The sequence below is a fragment of the Hemicordylus capensis genome, chromosome 4, assembly GCF_027244095.1.
Source record: "Hemicordylus capensis ecotype Gifberg chromosome 4, rHemCap1.1.pri, whole genome shotgun sequence".
Taxonomy (NCBI): Eukaryota; Metazoa; Chordata; class Lepidosauria; order Squamata; family Cordylidae; genus Hemicordylus; species Hemicordylus capensis.
The window spans coordinates 282,566,979-282,583,376 of record NC_069660.1 but is presented as its reverse complement, the minus strand read 5'-3'; the positions used below and the strand labels follow the sequence as shown (position 1 = coordinate 282,583,376).

The window sequence follows — 16,398 nt, the reverse complement described above, 5'->3', positions numbered from 1 at the left end:
TTGGCTCAAAGTCAGATTTCCCCCCCGGAGATGGATTTCTCTTATCTTGGCTGATGTATTCCAGCCCACTTGGGCCCAGGCTATTCAGGACAAAATTGTGTCCTTGGGTCTGTCTATGGACTACCTGGTCATGTTAAGTCATGACCAGGCTAGGCAGATCCTGAAACAAAGACTCTTGGACTTTGAAATCCAAGAAGAACTCTCCCGAATCCCTGATTGTACTTAAAAGGAGGCTGGGTTTGAGCAGTTCTAGTTGGGGCCCTGCTGCTTGTTTGAATGCCTTGAGCATGACGTGCTACCAGAGGGCCTTTTTCAGAGCAAGACATGATATGTTACCTTCAGCGGTGCTCTCGGGGAGGTTTCTGGGGATTCCTAGGGAGGATAGATTATGCCCATGTGGTATGGGGGAAGTTGAATCCATCCAACATATTTTGCTGCACTGTCCATTATGTAGAGATTTAAGAGGTTCCTTATTAACTCCTCTTCTGACACCCTTCCCAGGTTGCTCAGGAGATTTTTATGTTTCCTATCTTCTTGCAGATAGAACTTTAGATGTCACCTTTAAGGTGGCCAAATTCTGTTCTATTGAAGTATTGTTACGGCAGTGAGCTTGTCTTGATTAATTTTAAAATTTTACTGATTATTTATTCGTGGATATTTATTTACATATCTCTTTTCTCCAATTGTATCTTTCTATGTTATGAGATGTTTTGTTTACGTTATATTATGCTGACCTTGGGTCTCAAATAAAGAACCTAAACCTAAAAAGCAAGCAAAAACAAAACAAAACCCAACACCACACTTTGGGGGCATGCGGCCGGGACCGCAGGGGGTGGTGGTCCTCCAGCAGTTCCCCCTCCCCCTGCCAGCCTCCCTCCAGTCTCAAAATGGCCCCATTTGGGCCATTTTTGGCCGATTCTGGGCCTCTCTGCACTGCTGGTGGCCATTTTGGAGGCCGCAGAGCATGCGTGCTGGCCACAGATGCACATGTGCAGAAGCCCCCCAAATGACCACCACTAGCACAGATAAGCCCAGATTGGGCCAAAAACAGCTCAAAACAGGCCATTTTGAGACTGAGGGAAGGTCAGTGGGGGAGCAGGAACCTCCAGAGAGCCCCCTTCTGCAGCTGTAGCAGTGCCCCATGGAGGTGGTGAGTGTTTATATATATATGAGACGTTAAAACCCCAGAACCAACCCTGAACCAGCTGGGAGCGGGTTCAGCTCAACCTCAAGCCTGGTCCAAGGGCCTGGTCCAGCTCAAGGGCAAGCCAGTTCAGCTCAGGGTTGAGCCAGTTCGTACATCCTTACCTTCAAGTGCATGGTACAGATAGAACCTGTACTGCTGTATCTGTGTTAAACATAACATGTGAATAACTGTAGCCATGCACAGATCTGTACCTGTGAACATGGTACACTCTTTGTGCAAGTGTTGAGCATAATGTGTGAATAGGGCTAGACCTGCATATCATATATAGAATTTTTTATCTATGTAAACCGCTTTGGGAACTTCTGTTGAAAAGCAGTATGTACATTTGGGTGGTGGTGGAGGAGGAGGAGGAGGAGGAATTAATCTTTGGAGGAAGATGCAGGATCACACTTCCTGGCCTCTCCCACCCTGACTTCTAAGCAGTGTAAGGTGAGAACAAGCTGTACATGTGTACAACTTCAGGCAGGTAGGGTCTGCACATTAGATCAGGAACCCTGTCACATTCAGGGTCCCTGATTCCGAATGCAGACTCTGCATATGGTTGTATGAACAATGCCAAGCAAGCCCTTGGCCAAATGTGCAGATGTCAGGAGGTAGGAGTGGTGAAGTCCACCTTCCTTTCATGTTAACTACAGGTAACTATAGGTGGAACATATAAATCATTGTCCAGAAAGACAGGCCAAGTATCTGAGCCATTGCTCAGGAGGACAGAGAGAATGGCCGACACAGGTTATATTAGAAAGGAAGAGGGGAACAAATCAGAAAAACAGGCCTTAATTTATGCCAGTAATCAACACACCCCTGACTCTTTGCGGTATTTAGCTTTGGGACATGTGATGTAACAATAGCCATAAGAATGCTTCTGAAGATGCACAGAATGAGTTTTCCTCCATACACGAGAAACAAGCCACCCATACACACCAAGAATTTAGGAGCAGCATTCAAAAGAGAGGTGTGAGTTTTAGGAATCCAGGATATTTCCCTTTTAAGAAACTGAGCTCTGTAGAGATAAAAGACATTTAAATGTGTGTTCATCCAGGAAGAAGGGATAAATCATCCCCAAGTAATCCATTCCCACAGGCTTTTAAATTTTATTTTAACTTTACTATTTCTATACTGCCCAAAACTTGTGTCTCCGGGCAGTTTACAATTAAAATCATTTAAAACATCAAATCAATTAACAATGATCTTCTGTCAAGATGATAAATTATTAACTTATGGAATTTAAGCTGGATATCCACTAGGGATGCTTTCTGATATGGTCGTTTCCTCCCTGCTTTCTTAGGTTCTTGATTTTGAAACAGCTCCAGTATACAATCTTGAAATCAGTGCCACAAATCCTGAACCACTGGTGGCTGGAATACAGTACAATTCAAGTTCTGTGGCCTACTTGAGAATTTATGTCACAGATGTGGATGAAGCCCCCGTTTTCATCAAGAACACCTTTATAATTGATAAGTTGGAAAATGTTACTGTAGGTTCCTTGGTGACAGAAGCAACGGCCATTGATCCAGAGGGAGACCAGATAAGGTAAAGTCAACATTCTCTCTGTTTCAACATTTATTGGTTGCTGGGATCCTGAGGCCTACTGTTAATAGTCTGGTTGTCCTCAGTGTCCCATTAGAAAATAATACACGGCAGCTCCCCATTGTTGTGTGGAGATGATTGTTCCCACTGAGCTGAGCTTTGCACAGTGCTGTACTTTTCCTAGCAAAAGGGGCTCCTTTAAGAGAAATGGAACCTCATCAAACCCCGGCATCACCTTGGAAGGTGTGCATGAAGCACTGAGAAGTGTTGTCCTTCCTGGTGCTTTCTCCATAATGTTGTCCTTCCCGGTGCTTTCTCTATGGCTCTACTAGCAGCCAGCCGTCTTGTTGCATTAAAATGTAAGCAAGACAAAACATGTAGGGGTGGGAGCCAGTTCAGGCTGCCATATGTGCAACCTGCTGGTCCAACACCCCACTCCCAAACTCTGAGCCTTCATCCCCCAGTACAGCTTCAGCTTTGAAGAAATCCCTCCCTGTCTTACTCCCCACTCCAATGTGTAAGGGGGCTCAGAATCTGAGGGGTGAGTTAGAGCTTCCTGTGCTGGATGGGTTACACCCCCCAGAAGAAGCAGGTGCATAGCTTGGGAGTACTCCTGGACCCAGGCCTCACCCTGGTATCTCAGGTGGAGGCCATGGCCAGGAGTGCTTTCTATCAGCTTTGGCTGATTCGACAGCTGTGCCCATTCCTTGAAGTGGATGACCTCAAAACAGTGGTGCATCAGCTGGTAACCTCCCGGCTTGACTATTGCAATGCGCTCTACATCGGGCTACCTTTGTACGTAGTCTGGAAACTTCAGCTAGTTCAGAATGTGGCAGCCAGATTGGTCTCTGGGACAACCCGGAGAGAGCATATTATGCCTGTCTTGAAACAATTACACTCGCTGCCGATATGTTTCCGGGCAAAATACAAAGTGCTGGTTATTACCTTTAAAGCCCTGAACGGCTTGGGTCCGAGATATCTTAGAGAGCGCCTTCTTTTACATGATTCCCCACCGCACGTTAAGGTCATCTGAGGAGGTCCATCTCCAGTTACCACCGGTTCGTTTGGTGGCGACTCAGAGGTGGGCCTTTTCTGTGGCTGCTCCCAGGCTGTGGAATGCACTCTCAGTAGAAATTCGTAATCTTAATTCCTTACTGACCTTCAAGAGAGCCCTTAAAACCCATCTGTTTGGCCTGGCCTTTCAGGGTTTTTAATTAGTTTTACTGTAATTGTTTTAATGCTAACCTGGTTTTCAGGATTTTAATTGTTATGATAGTGTAATTGTTTTTTAAGATGATTTAATTGGTGTTAATATTTATATCTCTGTTTTAATTGTTATTCGTTTTAATGGTTTCTGTTTTTAATTGTTAACCGCCCTGAGCCATTTCGGAAGGGCAGTATAAAAATCAAATCAAATAAATAAATAAATAATAAGAGAGAGCCCTGGGGCTGATGGTGTCTTTGTCATCTTCACTTTAACTATAGATAGGAACATAAGAAGCTGCCTTATACTGAGTCAGACTATTGGTCCATCTAGTTCAGTTTTGACTACACAGACTTGCAGCAGCTTCTCCAGGGTTGCAAGCAGGAGCCTCTCTCAGCCCTATCTGCAGATGCCAAGTTGAGCAGAGAGGTGGGGGACAGACATGGAAATTGCTTTTTCCAGAGCGGCCCCATCCCCTAGGGGGAATATCTTACAGTGCTCACATATCTAAAAATACATTAAAAAAATTTAACCAGAGCATAGCAGAGACAGATATACTCCTTCAGCAGATAGCACAGCTATTTATTAATCCTGCATCAGTTCCCCACGAAGAACAAATGCACCCCAAGAATGCTCCAGCCAACTCACAACGTGTGTCCACTCCCTCCCTCCCTCTCTCTTTCTTTTCCTTTTATCTCATTCTCTCTAAATTCAGACTACAAATGGCCACTCCCACTAGCTGGAGGTGTTACTTCCCAAACACTGATGGATGTTACATTACAAAAGTTGAAGTGAAATTCCCAACTCTCAGGAGGACATATCCAGTCTTCAACTCCTCTTGACAAAACATCAACCAATCCCCCTAGACTATTAGCAGCCATCAGCTTAACAAAATGTGATCTCTCAGTATCCATAACAGAAAATAGAAACATGCATCCTTCCCTGTGATTTTTTGTTTTTTCTGTTTTGTTTTGTTTTTTAATTAGTTCCATACACTGTAAAGCCTCAAAGACTGGGTTGGGATTTGGAAGAGCTTCTTGGGGAAGCCGTCTATTTCAAGGGTTGCCAATCTTGGCTCCACAGATGTTGGACTACAACTCCCATCATCTCCGGCAACAATGACCTTGTGCTTGGGGTTGATGGGAATTGCAGTCCAAAACATCTGGGGACCCAAGGTTGGCAACCCCTGGTCAAATATGGTAGCTTTCAGGGGTTGTAGTAAGGTTGTAGTAGGCCCAGAGACAAGTTTTTAAAATGTCCCCCCCTCACTGAAGCTCAACTCATGAAGTAAAGAAATCTTAAATGAGGCTGAATAGTGGTAACAAAAAGCATAGTAAATTTATATATAGATATAGATATACCTATGTGCCACAACAGAACATCATCCTAAATTATTTTTTTAAAGGTTTTGTAAATAGTGGACGATGCAAGTCATTTAATGGTACTAGAGAAAGACACGCTGTTCTGGTAGCTCCAGATCTTAACACTCATATCAATTTCTGAAGATGAATACAACTGAAGGAAGCCCTGGAGGGTGTGCAGCTGGGGGAGTCAGTCATGTGACTTGCCACTGGGGGCCCCTCAAGGCAGTGGGCCCCCAGACAATTGTCTCCCCTTGCCTTATTATAGTTATGCCCCTGGTAGCTTTAACTCTTCTATCATTTCCCTGCAAAGCTGATTTCCTGGAAGCTGATTTGTGGCAGATCTGTCATCTGTGTGTCCCCTGAATATTTTGTGATGAAAACTATATTGTTTCAAGGGGAGATGGATATGTGTATAACTAAACTATATCTGTGAATCAATCCTAAACTATCAAACAATACAGGAATCAAGCTTGTGTCCACACTGTATTGTTGGTATAGGCTTCAGTATAGTAGCAGATACAGGTACAACCTCCACTGTGAACACACTGGGCTTTATAAATAAGCTGCCTCTTCTTTTTGCAAAGATACAAGCTGAGAAACAACAACAGGAATTGGCTGAGGATTGACCCTCTAAGTGGTTCTGTATTTACTGCTGCTCCACTGGATCGGGAAACGGAACATACCTACGTAGTGCAGATTGTTGCAACTGAGCAAAGTAAGCACAGAAATTGCTATAACTGGATGTTTTGCCATTCTGCTATGCCATTCTGACATTTCTAATTCCCACAATGGCGAAGTCTCATGCACGAAAGAAGATGTTGGCTATAATGGGGACTGTGGATGAGCTTAAGTTCCCGATCTGTTGTTAAATACCATCTAGCAATCTGTTAATCATTATTTTCACTGCAGAGAGCTAGCATGGGCTTATTGCAAGCACAATCATTCCCATCTCAGAAATGCTGGCATAGAGAACACCTCCTTAGTTGTGAAGGACCACCACTTTCCTCCTTACATCTACTTCCCTGAGCACCCAGCCATAAATGCATGGGAATAGGAGATTATACACACCCTGGAATATCACTTTTGTGTTCTGTTCATATCTGCAGCGAAAGCATCTCAGAGCTCCACAGCACAGCTGATCTTGAACTTAAAAGATGTCAATGATAACCCTCCAGTGCTTGTGAAGGATTCTTTGTTCTTCTGCCACCCCCTTCAAGGAAGTGAGACAGCAAAGATTGATGTTTCTGATCCTGATGAACGTTCGTTTATTCATGCTTTCACATATACTCTCATGGGTGGGAACACAATACAAGACAACTGGGATGTTGCTAAACCTGATGGTAAGTTAGTTGTTGATAAACCAGCACCAAATGCAATTGCAATTGTTATTGTTGTTATTAAAATATGTATATATTTTCTTTGCAAAAAAAAAGTCATCAAAGTGGTTAGAGCTTTCTGTTAGGATGACCCAGCCAAGTATAAGGGCTTTTTAAGTCCCCTTGATTGAAAATTGTGTATAAATATAAGCTTATGTTTCTCTTATTTAAAAAAAAATGGTACTTAAAAGTGGTGAAACACTTTTGATTGTCTTACCTTTATTGTTGGCCATTTTGAAAAGAAAAGAAAAACAGAGTTTAAAATGAAAGGACACATTGGCCAAGCCGTGTCTCAACATGTTTGAAGGATGGATTCAGAGCTCCTCATGAGCTTTGAAGTATGCACAGAGTTTTATTGTGCAAGTGGATGCACAACTGGAGCTTCCCTGTCAGTTGGAGTAAGGGATGTCTACACATTGCTAGGGATGGCTATACAGAAGCTGCAGAGCAGGTGTGCACAACGCAAATGCCCCGGTAGGCAGGAACCAACCATGCCTTTATGTGTGGAGGCTGAGGTCATTTTCAGTACAACAGTTATTATATTAAAATTAATGATTAAAAATATTAATGAAAGTGAGGGGGCAGAGGGTTGGAGTCGGGGGAAGGCAAGGGGAAAGAGGGGCTGAGGGATGTTGTCAGTGGGCTCCAGCTCAGGGATGGAGTCAGCAAGGCAGACGGAGGCCATCTGGTCTCAAGCAGCCAAATGCACTGAGCTGCTGTTGCTCACCAGTGCAACAGGCAGAGAGCTCTTCATGGCTCCTATTGTTGCTGCAGAATATTCCTACTTGCAGGCCAGCAAAAAAAGTCCCTGCAGGTCAGGCCTTGGACCTTAGGCTGTGCAGGCCTGCTATAGAGCCTGCATGGAATTTCTGGATCAGGCAGAATACTTTGGAAGTATTGCTCAAATTTCACCCATCACGGGACCTCCAAGATCTGATTGTTTGTTCTGATTGTACTCAGTGAGTGTCTTCAACTTTCCCTTTTATCCTATTGCTCTTATTTACAGGCAGACATGCTTACATTTCCCCAAAGCACAAGGATCTTGAAGCAAAAGAATATAACATCCCAATAAAAATTAATGACAAGGGACGCCCGCCTATGGAAGGAACCGTCAATCTGAAAGGTACAGTGAAAACTGAATTCACACTCTTAAATTTTTAATTAAATCATGGCATGTGATTCTTATATTTTTCTCTAACGCCTGAAATTTGCCTTTTGTCCCTAGTAAATCTATGTGCATGTACAGACCAAAAGATATGCTTCCATGAAGTTGACCGTAGCGATTCGTGGCCAACAGTGGGCATGGCAGTCGGTATTCTGGTTGGTGTATTGCTAATTATTGGTGAGTGGTGGTTTACAATGAGAAGGTTGATCATGGGCCTGACAAAGGGTTGGACTAGTGTCTTTCATGGACTGTCTATCAGTTGCTGGGTGGATACGGTGGTAACATTACAAACTGTCACACAACTCACTTTGCACAATTTTGTCACTTGTGCAAGAGCGCTCTTATGCAACTGTGTGAATACTGTGTTACAAGATGCATTAACATTGCACAGTAAGTTGGCCTGAGAATTCTTCCAGGCTGGTTGGTCTTTTCTTCTGCTTCACTTCTCTTCCTCTTACCATGCTAAACTATTCTACCTAGTGTGAAAACAAAAATCGTAGAATAAATCACTTGAAGGAAAACTGCACCCCATGGAAAGTAACTTCTGATAGCCTTCATTTTTGCCCATAATCTAATAATCTACACAAAGGGTAATGGGTAATTCTGAAGACATGTCTCCAAAGAGCAAACCTGCATACAAGGGAGTCGGACCTTGTGTCCAATATGCCGTTCACTCCTTATGCGGTGTTATCACATACAGCCTTAACATTGCCCCTTGTTCTGGGTGGACCTCAGGCATCAGACAGTTCAACTTTTAACCATCTGAATAGTTTTTAAAAAATCTAGCTGCACCTTTTTCTGGAATGAAAAATATGCCAGCAAGTAATGTCATGTGCTTACCTTACCTTACCCAGTTAATATTCTCCACAACTTAAAATAGGAACATAGGAAGCTGCCATTATACTGAGTCATACCCCTGGTCCATCTAGCTCAGTATTGTCTACACTGCACAGTCTGGCAATGGCTTCTCCAAGGTTGCAGGCAGGAGTCTCTCTCATCCCTATCTTGGAGATGCCAGGGAGGGAACTTGAAACCTTCTGTATAAAAGCATGCAGGTGCTCTTCCTAGAGCAACCCCATCTCTTAAGGGGAATATCTTACAGTGCTCACATGTCTCCCATCAAATGCAACCAGGGCGGACCCTGCTTAGCAAAGGGGGGCAATTCATGCTTGCTACCACAAGACCAGCAATTATGTGTAGTATTGATGGTTACCGAAGCTGCTTCCTGCCGGGCTGGTGTTTCTAATACTTCAAGCAGTATTGGAGGAGAGCTGATCTTGTGGTAGCGAGCATGAATTGTCTCATTTGCTAAGCAGAATCCACCCTGGTTTGCATTTGAATGGGAGACTACGTGTGAGCACTATAAGATATTCCCCATAGGGATGTGGCTGCTTGGGGAAGAAAGGTTCAAAGTTCCCTCCCTGGAATCTCCAGATAGGGCTGAGTGACCCTTACCTTAAACCTTGGAGAAGCCACTGCCAGTTAATGTCAACAATACTGAGCTAGATGAACCAATGGTCTGACTCGGTGTAAGGCAGCTTCCCATGTTCCTAAGTGCACACTTAGGTTGTGCGATTGGATAGCCAAAACTAGGAAGGAATAAGGATAACTCAGGAACTTGCTGGGCATAGTGGTGATGGAGTGGGAAGCATCCCATGGCAATGGCAGAGCAGGTAAGAGGGACCTACTCCACTGTGAGGATAAAAAGGTCTCGGATTCAATCCCTATCATCTCTAGGTAGGACTAAGAGAGACCCCTGTTTGGAACCTGAGAAGCTGCTGCTACACAGTGTAGATATTAGGGTTGTTCTCACAATCAGAACATGGGTAGGTCAAGCATCCAATCCAAGTTCAGGAGCTGTGCATGCTCCTGATTTCTGATCTCCTCTGAGTGGGAATCTTGCTCATGTGCTAAGCTTCAGCTGGGTAGGATGAGCACAAACTGGAATGAGGTAGGAGGAAAAACTCTCCTAACCAGATGGGACTTGGCACACGAGTAAGATCCTCATCTCTGACCTAGTTTTACACTCACAGATTATCAGTAGTCATTGTGTGAACTGCCCTTCGACTGAGCCAAATGGACCAATGGTATGACTCAGTGTAAGGCAGTTACATGTGTTTGGTGGCCCCAAATAGACTTCTCCTGAGGGATGCAAATATGCCCAGTATGTCAAACAGACTAAACTTTATTGCAGTTTCAGCAATGGCAATTGCAGAAGTTCCCAGGGAGACTTCTTTGCTGTTAAAAAATGTGGCATATTTTAAGCACTCCAGTAAATGTCTCCCAAGACAGACTGATACCAACTGCTTGCAGCTAATTTTGTTCAAAACGTAAGCAATGTATTGCTTACATTCATAAACCTCCAACCAGTTTTCTCCAGATTTTAACCAATGTTTCCCAACTTTCTGCAGTAGCATTTGTTGTGGTTTTTTCCTGAACAAAGCACTAGGGATGTGCATGGACCGTGGTTTGTACACTGGTTTGGCGCCATGGGGAGGAGAGTGACAAGTGGGATCTTTTAAAAGGAGGAGAGCAGGTCCTTACTTGCTCTCTGCCACTTCCTGCTGTGATGGCACTGCCCCCAAGAAGCTGTGCATGGCGCCAGCACACGCATGGCATCTGCGCATGCACAGGCACCATTTGTGTGGTTGGCACGGTGTTGCCGACCATGCGAATGGCACCTGCTTGTGGATTCTTGCACAATTCAGCACTGCTTGTGGATTCTTGTGGGTAGTGCTGTTGCAGCAGGAAGCTGCAAGACTCAGTGGAGAGCAGGTAAGGACCTGCTCTCCTCTTTTTAAAAGATCCCGCTCGCCACTCCCTTCTCCGTGACACTGAACCAGTTTGTGCACATCTCTTCAGAGCACAAGTCTAATGGTACTCATTGCGCTGTATCTGACAGGCAAGAACTGATGAGACTCAAGCAAACCTGATTGGTTTCTGTTTCCAAAACAAGACAAAATCCCTGGGGGAATTTTGAAAATACATTTAAACACTGAAGGAGCCAGGATGACTGACTGACTGAGGAATTTGGCCTTCAAACATATAAATAAATAAAAATTCGGAGCACAGTTCTTTGTGATTTTTGGAAGACATGTACTTTTGGAAGCAGATCAAGTGAACTATGATTGGGATAAACAGAGAAAAATTAATCAGAAAGTTGGAATTAAATGTAACAGGCTTAACATGTAAAGGGGACCAACATACTTTTCATAACAAAAAAAGAACTTGTATCATATTTGTGCAACCAGTTGTAGAACAGAAGTGGGCAAACTATGGCTCGCAGGCTTGATACGCCCCTCGGGAATCTTTTCGATGGCCTGTGTCACCTGGCCACCATCCCGCTCATGTTGCCTGGCTGCTGCCACCCTCCCCACATCGTTGCCTCTCTCCCCGTTGCCTGCTGCTGCCACTACCTCTTCCTCCTCCTCCTCTTCTGCTGGCCTGTGGAGCTGCTTCTGTAGCAGCTGGCTAGGCACCACAGCAATTTATTTATTTATTTATTCATTCATTCATTCATTCAATTTTTACACCGCCCTTACAAAATAGCTCAGGGTGGTTCACAAATATCATAAAACAGTTAAAATCAATCAATGGTCTGGAATAAAAGTACAATAAAACAGCTAAAAATAAAACAATTCAAAACCTTATAAAAACCCGATACATTGAAAAACCCTCTAAAACAATTTTAAAAGCCCGGAAGGCCAGGCCGAACAGGTAGGTCTTTAGGGCTCTCTTAAACGCCAATAAAGAATTCAAATTACGGATTTCTGCAGGGAGCGCATTCCACAATAATGATGCCACCCGTGTGGTGGTGGTGTCATTATAACATGTTGTGGCATTGCAACATGCTTGTGGCAGAAGCATTCGTGGATGCAGAAGACAGTAGAAGAGGAGGAGGAGAAGGTGGCATCGATGTCAGTGTCATGATGGCCAGGGAACGGGAATGGCAGAAGGCAGTGGTGGCAGCAGAAGAGGAGGAGGAGGAGGCTGTCACTGCTGCCACCACTGCCAGGCAACAGGGGTGTCACAATGGCCAGGGAGGGAGACAGGGGGCGGCTTCTGCCTGCCATCCAATTTCTTATACGTATGTGGCCCTCCAGCCCAAATGTTTCCCCATCTGTTGCAAAATATTCACTCCGCTATCTGGATTTGTTTTGCCTACCAAACGTCTGCAAAAGATGAGTGTGCTCGAAACTTATTGATCATTTATTTAACATATTTATCTATCGCCTGACATGTATCTCTAGGCGGTTTCAATGCCACCTAAACATCTTCTTTTCCATCCCCCCCTTCCAGGTGTCATTCTAGGGTTCGTATTTCTCCACTTGAAACGCAAAAAGCAGTATGAAATGAAGGCCTCCCCAGCAAATGCTGTAAAACCATCTGAACTGAAAACCCTGACGTAATTGTTTTACCAAAGGAACACTTCATATATTTTTTTATTATTTTGTTGCGGTTCTTTCTCTCATAAATGCCCTTTCAGAAGTGTTTGCTCTTAATCTGCAGGTGTCCCGCCCCCACTTCATTTAGCCAAAGTAGCAAACCCATGGTGGCTCAGCAAAGGTGGCTGAAATGCCTTCTCCAACTTCAGCTCCCTTTTTAGTGTATGCTACAAGAGGTGGAGGCCATTTTGGTTTGGGGAGGGTGAAAAGTGGTAAAGTGTGTGAAATATTTACCGCAGTGGCCGTTGTGTTCCTTATCATTCTGGTGGCTAGCAACTGCCATCTTTCCCCCCGCCAGCAGGTTCCAGGGTCTGGACACAATCAGGACCCTCACTCTGATTAGCTTCACGATGACACTAAAAAAATCTGGTGGGGTAGGAATTGCATCTGCCAGCCACCAGGACTCCCAAGAGCACCATCACTCCTGCTGCCAGTACCACAAAACAGATGGTAGTGGCAGCAAAAAAGATCCTCGATTTATATTCTCTCTGTAGCTCTCAATTCTGAGCCGAAAAAAATCTGCAAAGAGCTTTTGGCTCATCTCTGTTGGTGTGGCAGAAAAGCCAAATGGTGCTCCCCCTGTTGGTAAAAATATAACAGTACACCAACCAACTTGTTGCCCTTAAATAGTACCCCAAGACATGCCACCTCCCTATTTCTAGTGGCGGAACCAGCCCTGGACCACTGTCAAAGCTGCAGCTGAAAAGAAGCCTAACATTCCTCAAGAGTTAGACTGGAGCCTGCAAAGATCTTCCTAAGAGATTAGTCGCTTTTCTATTATCCCCACTGGTCAATATTAACTTTGAAAAGACAAACTTCAATTTTCCCTGGCTGTGTTTGCTGTAAGGTTGACTGTATCAATTTAATACAAACTCAGCCATGAAAGCAAATGAATATTCTTATCTGAAACTCTCATAATGCTATACTGGAATTCTAAGGACCAAACAAGACGTGATTTTAACCATGTCTTTGAATCCTGTGCTTGAGGCTGACCTTGAGCCAGGTCTCACGATCAGTGAGACCCGGTTTCAGGAGCTCAGCAGGGAGAGCAGGCTAAGCCCGCTCTCCCCACATACGAGCAGGGCGGGAGCCCTGGGTGGCCGGATTAGCCCCCCACATGACTGCCAGCTCCGTGATGGAACCGGCGGGGGCTGGGGGGAGCGGGGGTCGATCGGCCCCCGGAAGCTCCAGCATGCCCTGCGCGAGTGCACAGGGCATGCTGGCGAGACCCCCGGAGCCAAGAGGTAGCTTTTCACCTCCCCTCCGGGGGTCTCCTCGTGAGTAGCCACGGAGCAGCACCAAGGCTACTCACAATTTTAAAAACCGGGTTTGCGGAGCGCTCACTCTGCAAACCTGGTTTTAGGGGAGGGGTACTTAGGCGGGTTAACTGCCTGGGAGCCACTGGGCTCACCTGCGAGCCCGATGGCTCCCACGATCAGGCAAAATCGGGCTAGGCTCCCCTAGCCCAATTTTGCCTGATTGTGGGAATATCCCCCTTGTCTCTTTCTTGCCATGGAGAACTAGGTGGGGTGGGGGGCTGATCTGTATTGGGACCACAGTGTTCAGGAGGAGGGTTAACCTTTTAGCTCTGATAATTGCTCTCACAAAGCTGCTATTTGTGCAATTTTAAAATAATTACACAATTTTTAAAAAGCAGGGCAAATGGCAGCCAGGCAGATGAATTTTAGCAAGAAGATGGTGCAGAGGTTTTTAACTCCCTTCATCAGTTCAGGGCCCCATGGTAGCTCTTGTTTAAAAAACGTTATGTGGCCAGTTCCAATACAGGTTTCAAAGCAACTGAATAAAATCATGAGGCAATCCACACAGTCAAAAACTGTGTTCTACCTGGGTTTGGGAGCTGGGTGTGCTCCCAATTTTTGGTTGTGTGGAAGCAAGGTAAGAGGAAAACCTGGGTAGAAGTGATTGGTGATCTGTGTGTAGAGCCTGGGAGGTTTCTGTGGGAAGAGCTGGCTTAGCCCACTCTCCCCGCAGACGAGCAGATGCTCGTTGCTGGGCGGCCGGATTGGCTGCCCACACAACTACCGGCTCCGTCATGGAACCGGTAGGGGCTGCAGGGATCAGGGGCCGTCTGGCCCTGGAAGTCCCATTATGACCTGCGCGAGTGTGCAGGGCATCCTGGGGAGACCCCTGACACCGGGAGTCTCCTCACGAGTTGCTGCACCATGGAGCTGCACCATGGCAACTCACAATCGGGAAAACGGGGTTAGCGGAGCACTCGCTCTGCTAACCCCATTTAAGGGGAGGGCTTCTTTGGCAGGCTAGCTGCCAGAGAACCACCGGGCTCACCCATGAGCCTGGTGGTTCTCACGATGGGTGAAAACGGGGCTCCTTTAGCCCGGTTTTCTCCCACCGTGAGAATAGCCTCATTGTGTGGAAGCAAGGTAGGAGGAAAACCTGGGCAGTTTTTCCTCTTACCTTGCTTCCACACAATCACTTTTACCCAATTGTTCCTCTTACCTTGCTTCCTCACAACCGAAAACTAGGAGGGCACCCAGCTCCCAAACCAGGGTAGAGCACAGTTTTTGACTGTGTGAATGACCTTCATGTCTAGTTTGGCCCTAAACTTAGTGAAGAATGTGGGTTAAATTTTTTTGCTGGTTCTTCGTATCCATCTGTTCCTAACCACTTGCGTCTCTGAATAAATTACAAATAGAATCAGACCTAGGGATGCTTTATCATAAGGTTTGTGAGAAGAAAAAAGGAAGAAAACAGGCAGCATCCAGGCTAAGTTTGTCATGAGCAAATCCCATTGAAATTAATGGGACTAGTTAGTCATGGCCATCTTGTCTCATTGATTTCAGTGGTGCTTGCTCATGGCTGACTAGTCTCGATGCTGCTGAGTTTTTTCCTTGCTAAAGGACTTTATATTTATATGTATACATTTAAAAGGTACCTCTTTGCTCAGTTAGCCGGGTAAGTGACCCTATTGTTGGGGCCTAAATTTGGAATGTATCATAAAATCATCTTTGGTTCAGAACTGTTGTTTGGTGTGAATGAAATTTTCTTATTTAGTAAAGAATTAGTACTTAATAAGGTCATTCTCACAGGCAGGCCTCCCTGGGGAGGACAGGGCTAGCCCAAGTAGGTTGTGAGAAGCCCCAGGATTCCTCCCAATCCTGCCACTCCTCCCCTGGGTGGCCCTGATACTAAGCCTGAACTTACCGTGGTGAGGTAGGAGGAGAAGCACACGCCTCCTACTTCACTCACCAGTTGTGTGGGTCGTTGGACTGCCAGTGGCTGCTCCCAGGCTGCTGGCAGCCATTTTGGTCATAAAGCCAGGGGGAAGGACTGGACTGGCAGCAGGGAGCTTTCCCAATGTGCCATGCTGCTTGTGTGGTACATTGTGGGATACCTGGCTGGCCAGCTTCCTCCCCTGCCCTCCGCTCCTGGTTGCCACCCGACTCACTGCAACACTGCCCATGTAAGTGCACGGGTGGCGGAATCCTGGACAAGCTCTAGGCATCTGGGGGAATGCAGGTAGGCTCCAGCCCACCCTCTTACGGTCATGTACCAACCTTACAAACATTCCACACCATTTTGAAGATCAAGTAGTTAAGGCAGACATGAGAGAGAGAGAGAGAGAGAGAAACTCAACACAGTTTTTTCCTTACTCTGTAGTTTGCATCATTTGCCAAAGCAGAAGGAAAGGACAGCTCCCCCACCCCCGACAACATTGCAATTAACTGCATTTTTACAGATTGTTGCTGTTGTATCTTATTGTACTTTCCAGCAGCAGCAGCGCTTTATGGCAAAATACTTCATGCTGCACCTCAGTTCCAGCAGTTTTACGATCGTTATGCAGCACTGTGATTCAGTAATACGGTATACGCACACACACTGTTTTTAGGCAGTAGCTAGGTGCTGTTTTTATCTCAAGGACATAAGAGGAGGAGTCTGGCGTAACAGAGAAGCTGAGACAAGTTGCGTGTTTCATTGTTATGTTATACCCATCTAGATTTCCCAGACATTTTGTCATAATAGAAAGTTCCTAATTAAACACTGGAGTGCCTCAGATTGTTCCTACTCTTTCAACCACATAGAAGTTGCCAGCAACCTTGTCATGTTTTTAAATCTTCGGTCACACTTTGC

The 16,398-nt window shown here is 45.3% G+C and overlaps 1 protein-coding gene across 1 annotated transcript in view; it reads left to right on the top strand.

Annotated features, from left to right (window-relative positions):
• CDH17 (cadherin 17) overlaps window positions 1-12,334 on the top strand; it is a 37,787-nt gene extending 25,453 nt beyond the window's left edge. Inside the window, exons 12-17 of the mRNA XM_053248186.1 lie at window positions 2,493-2,737; window positions 5,887-6,017; window positions 6,409-6,642; window positions 7,685-7,801; window positions 7,904-8,020; window positions 12,143-12,334. Coding sequence (XP_053104161.1) covers window positions 2,493-2,737; window positions 5,887-6,017; window positions 6,409-6,642; window positions 7,685-7,801; window positions 7,904-8,020; window positions 12,143-12,252 — 954 coding nt within the window. The 3' untranslated portion in view covers window positions 12,253-12,334. The remainder of the gene's footprint in view (window positions 1-2,492; window positions 2,738-5,886; window positions 6,018-6,408; window positions 6,643-7,684; window positions 7,802-7,903; window positions 8,021-12,142) is intronic.
• Window positions 12,335-16,398: the final 4,064 nt, after the last annotated feature.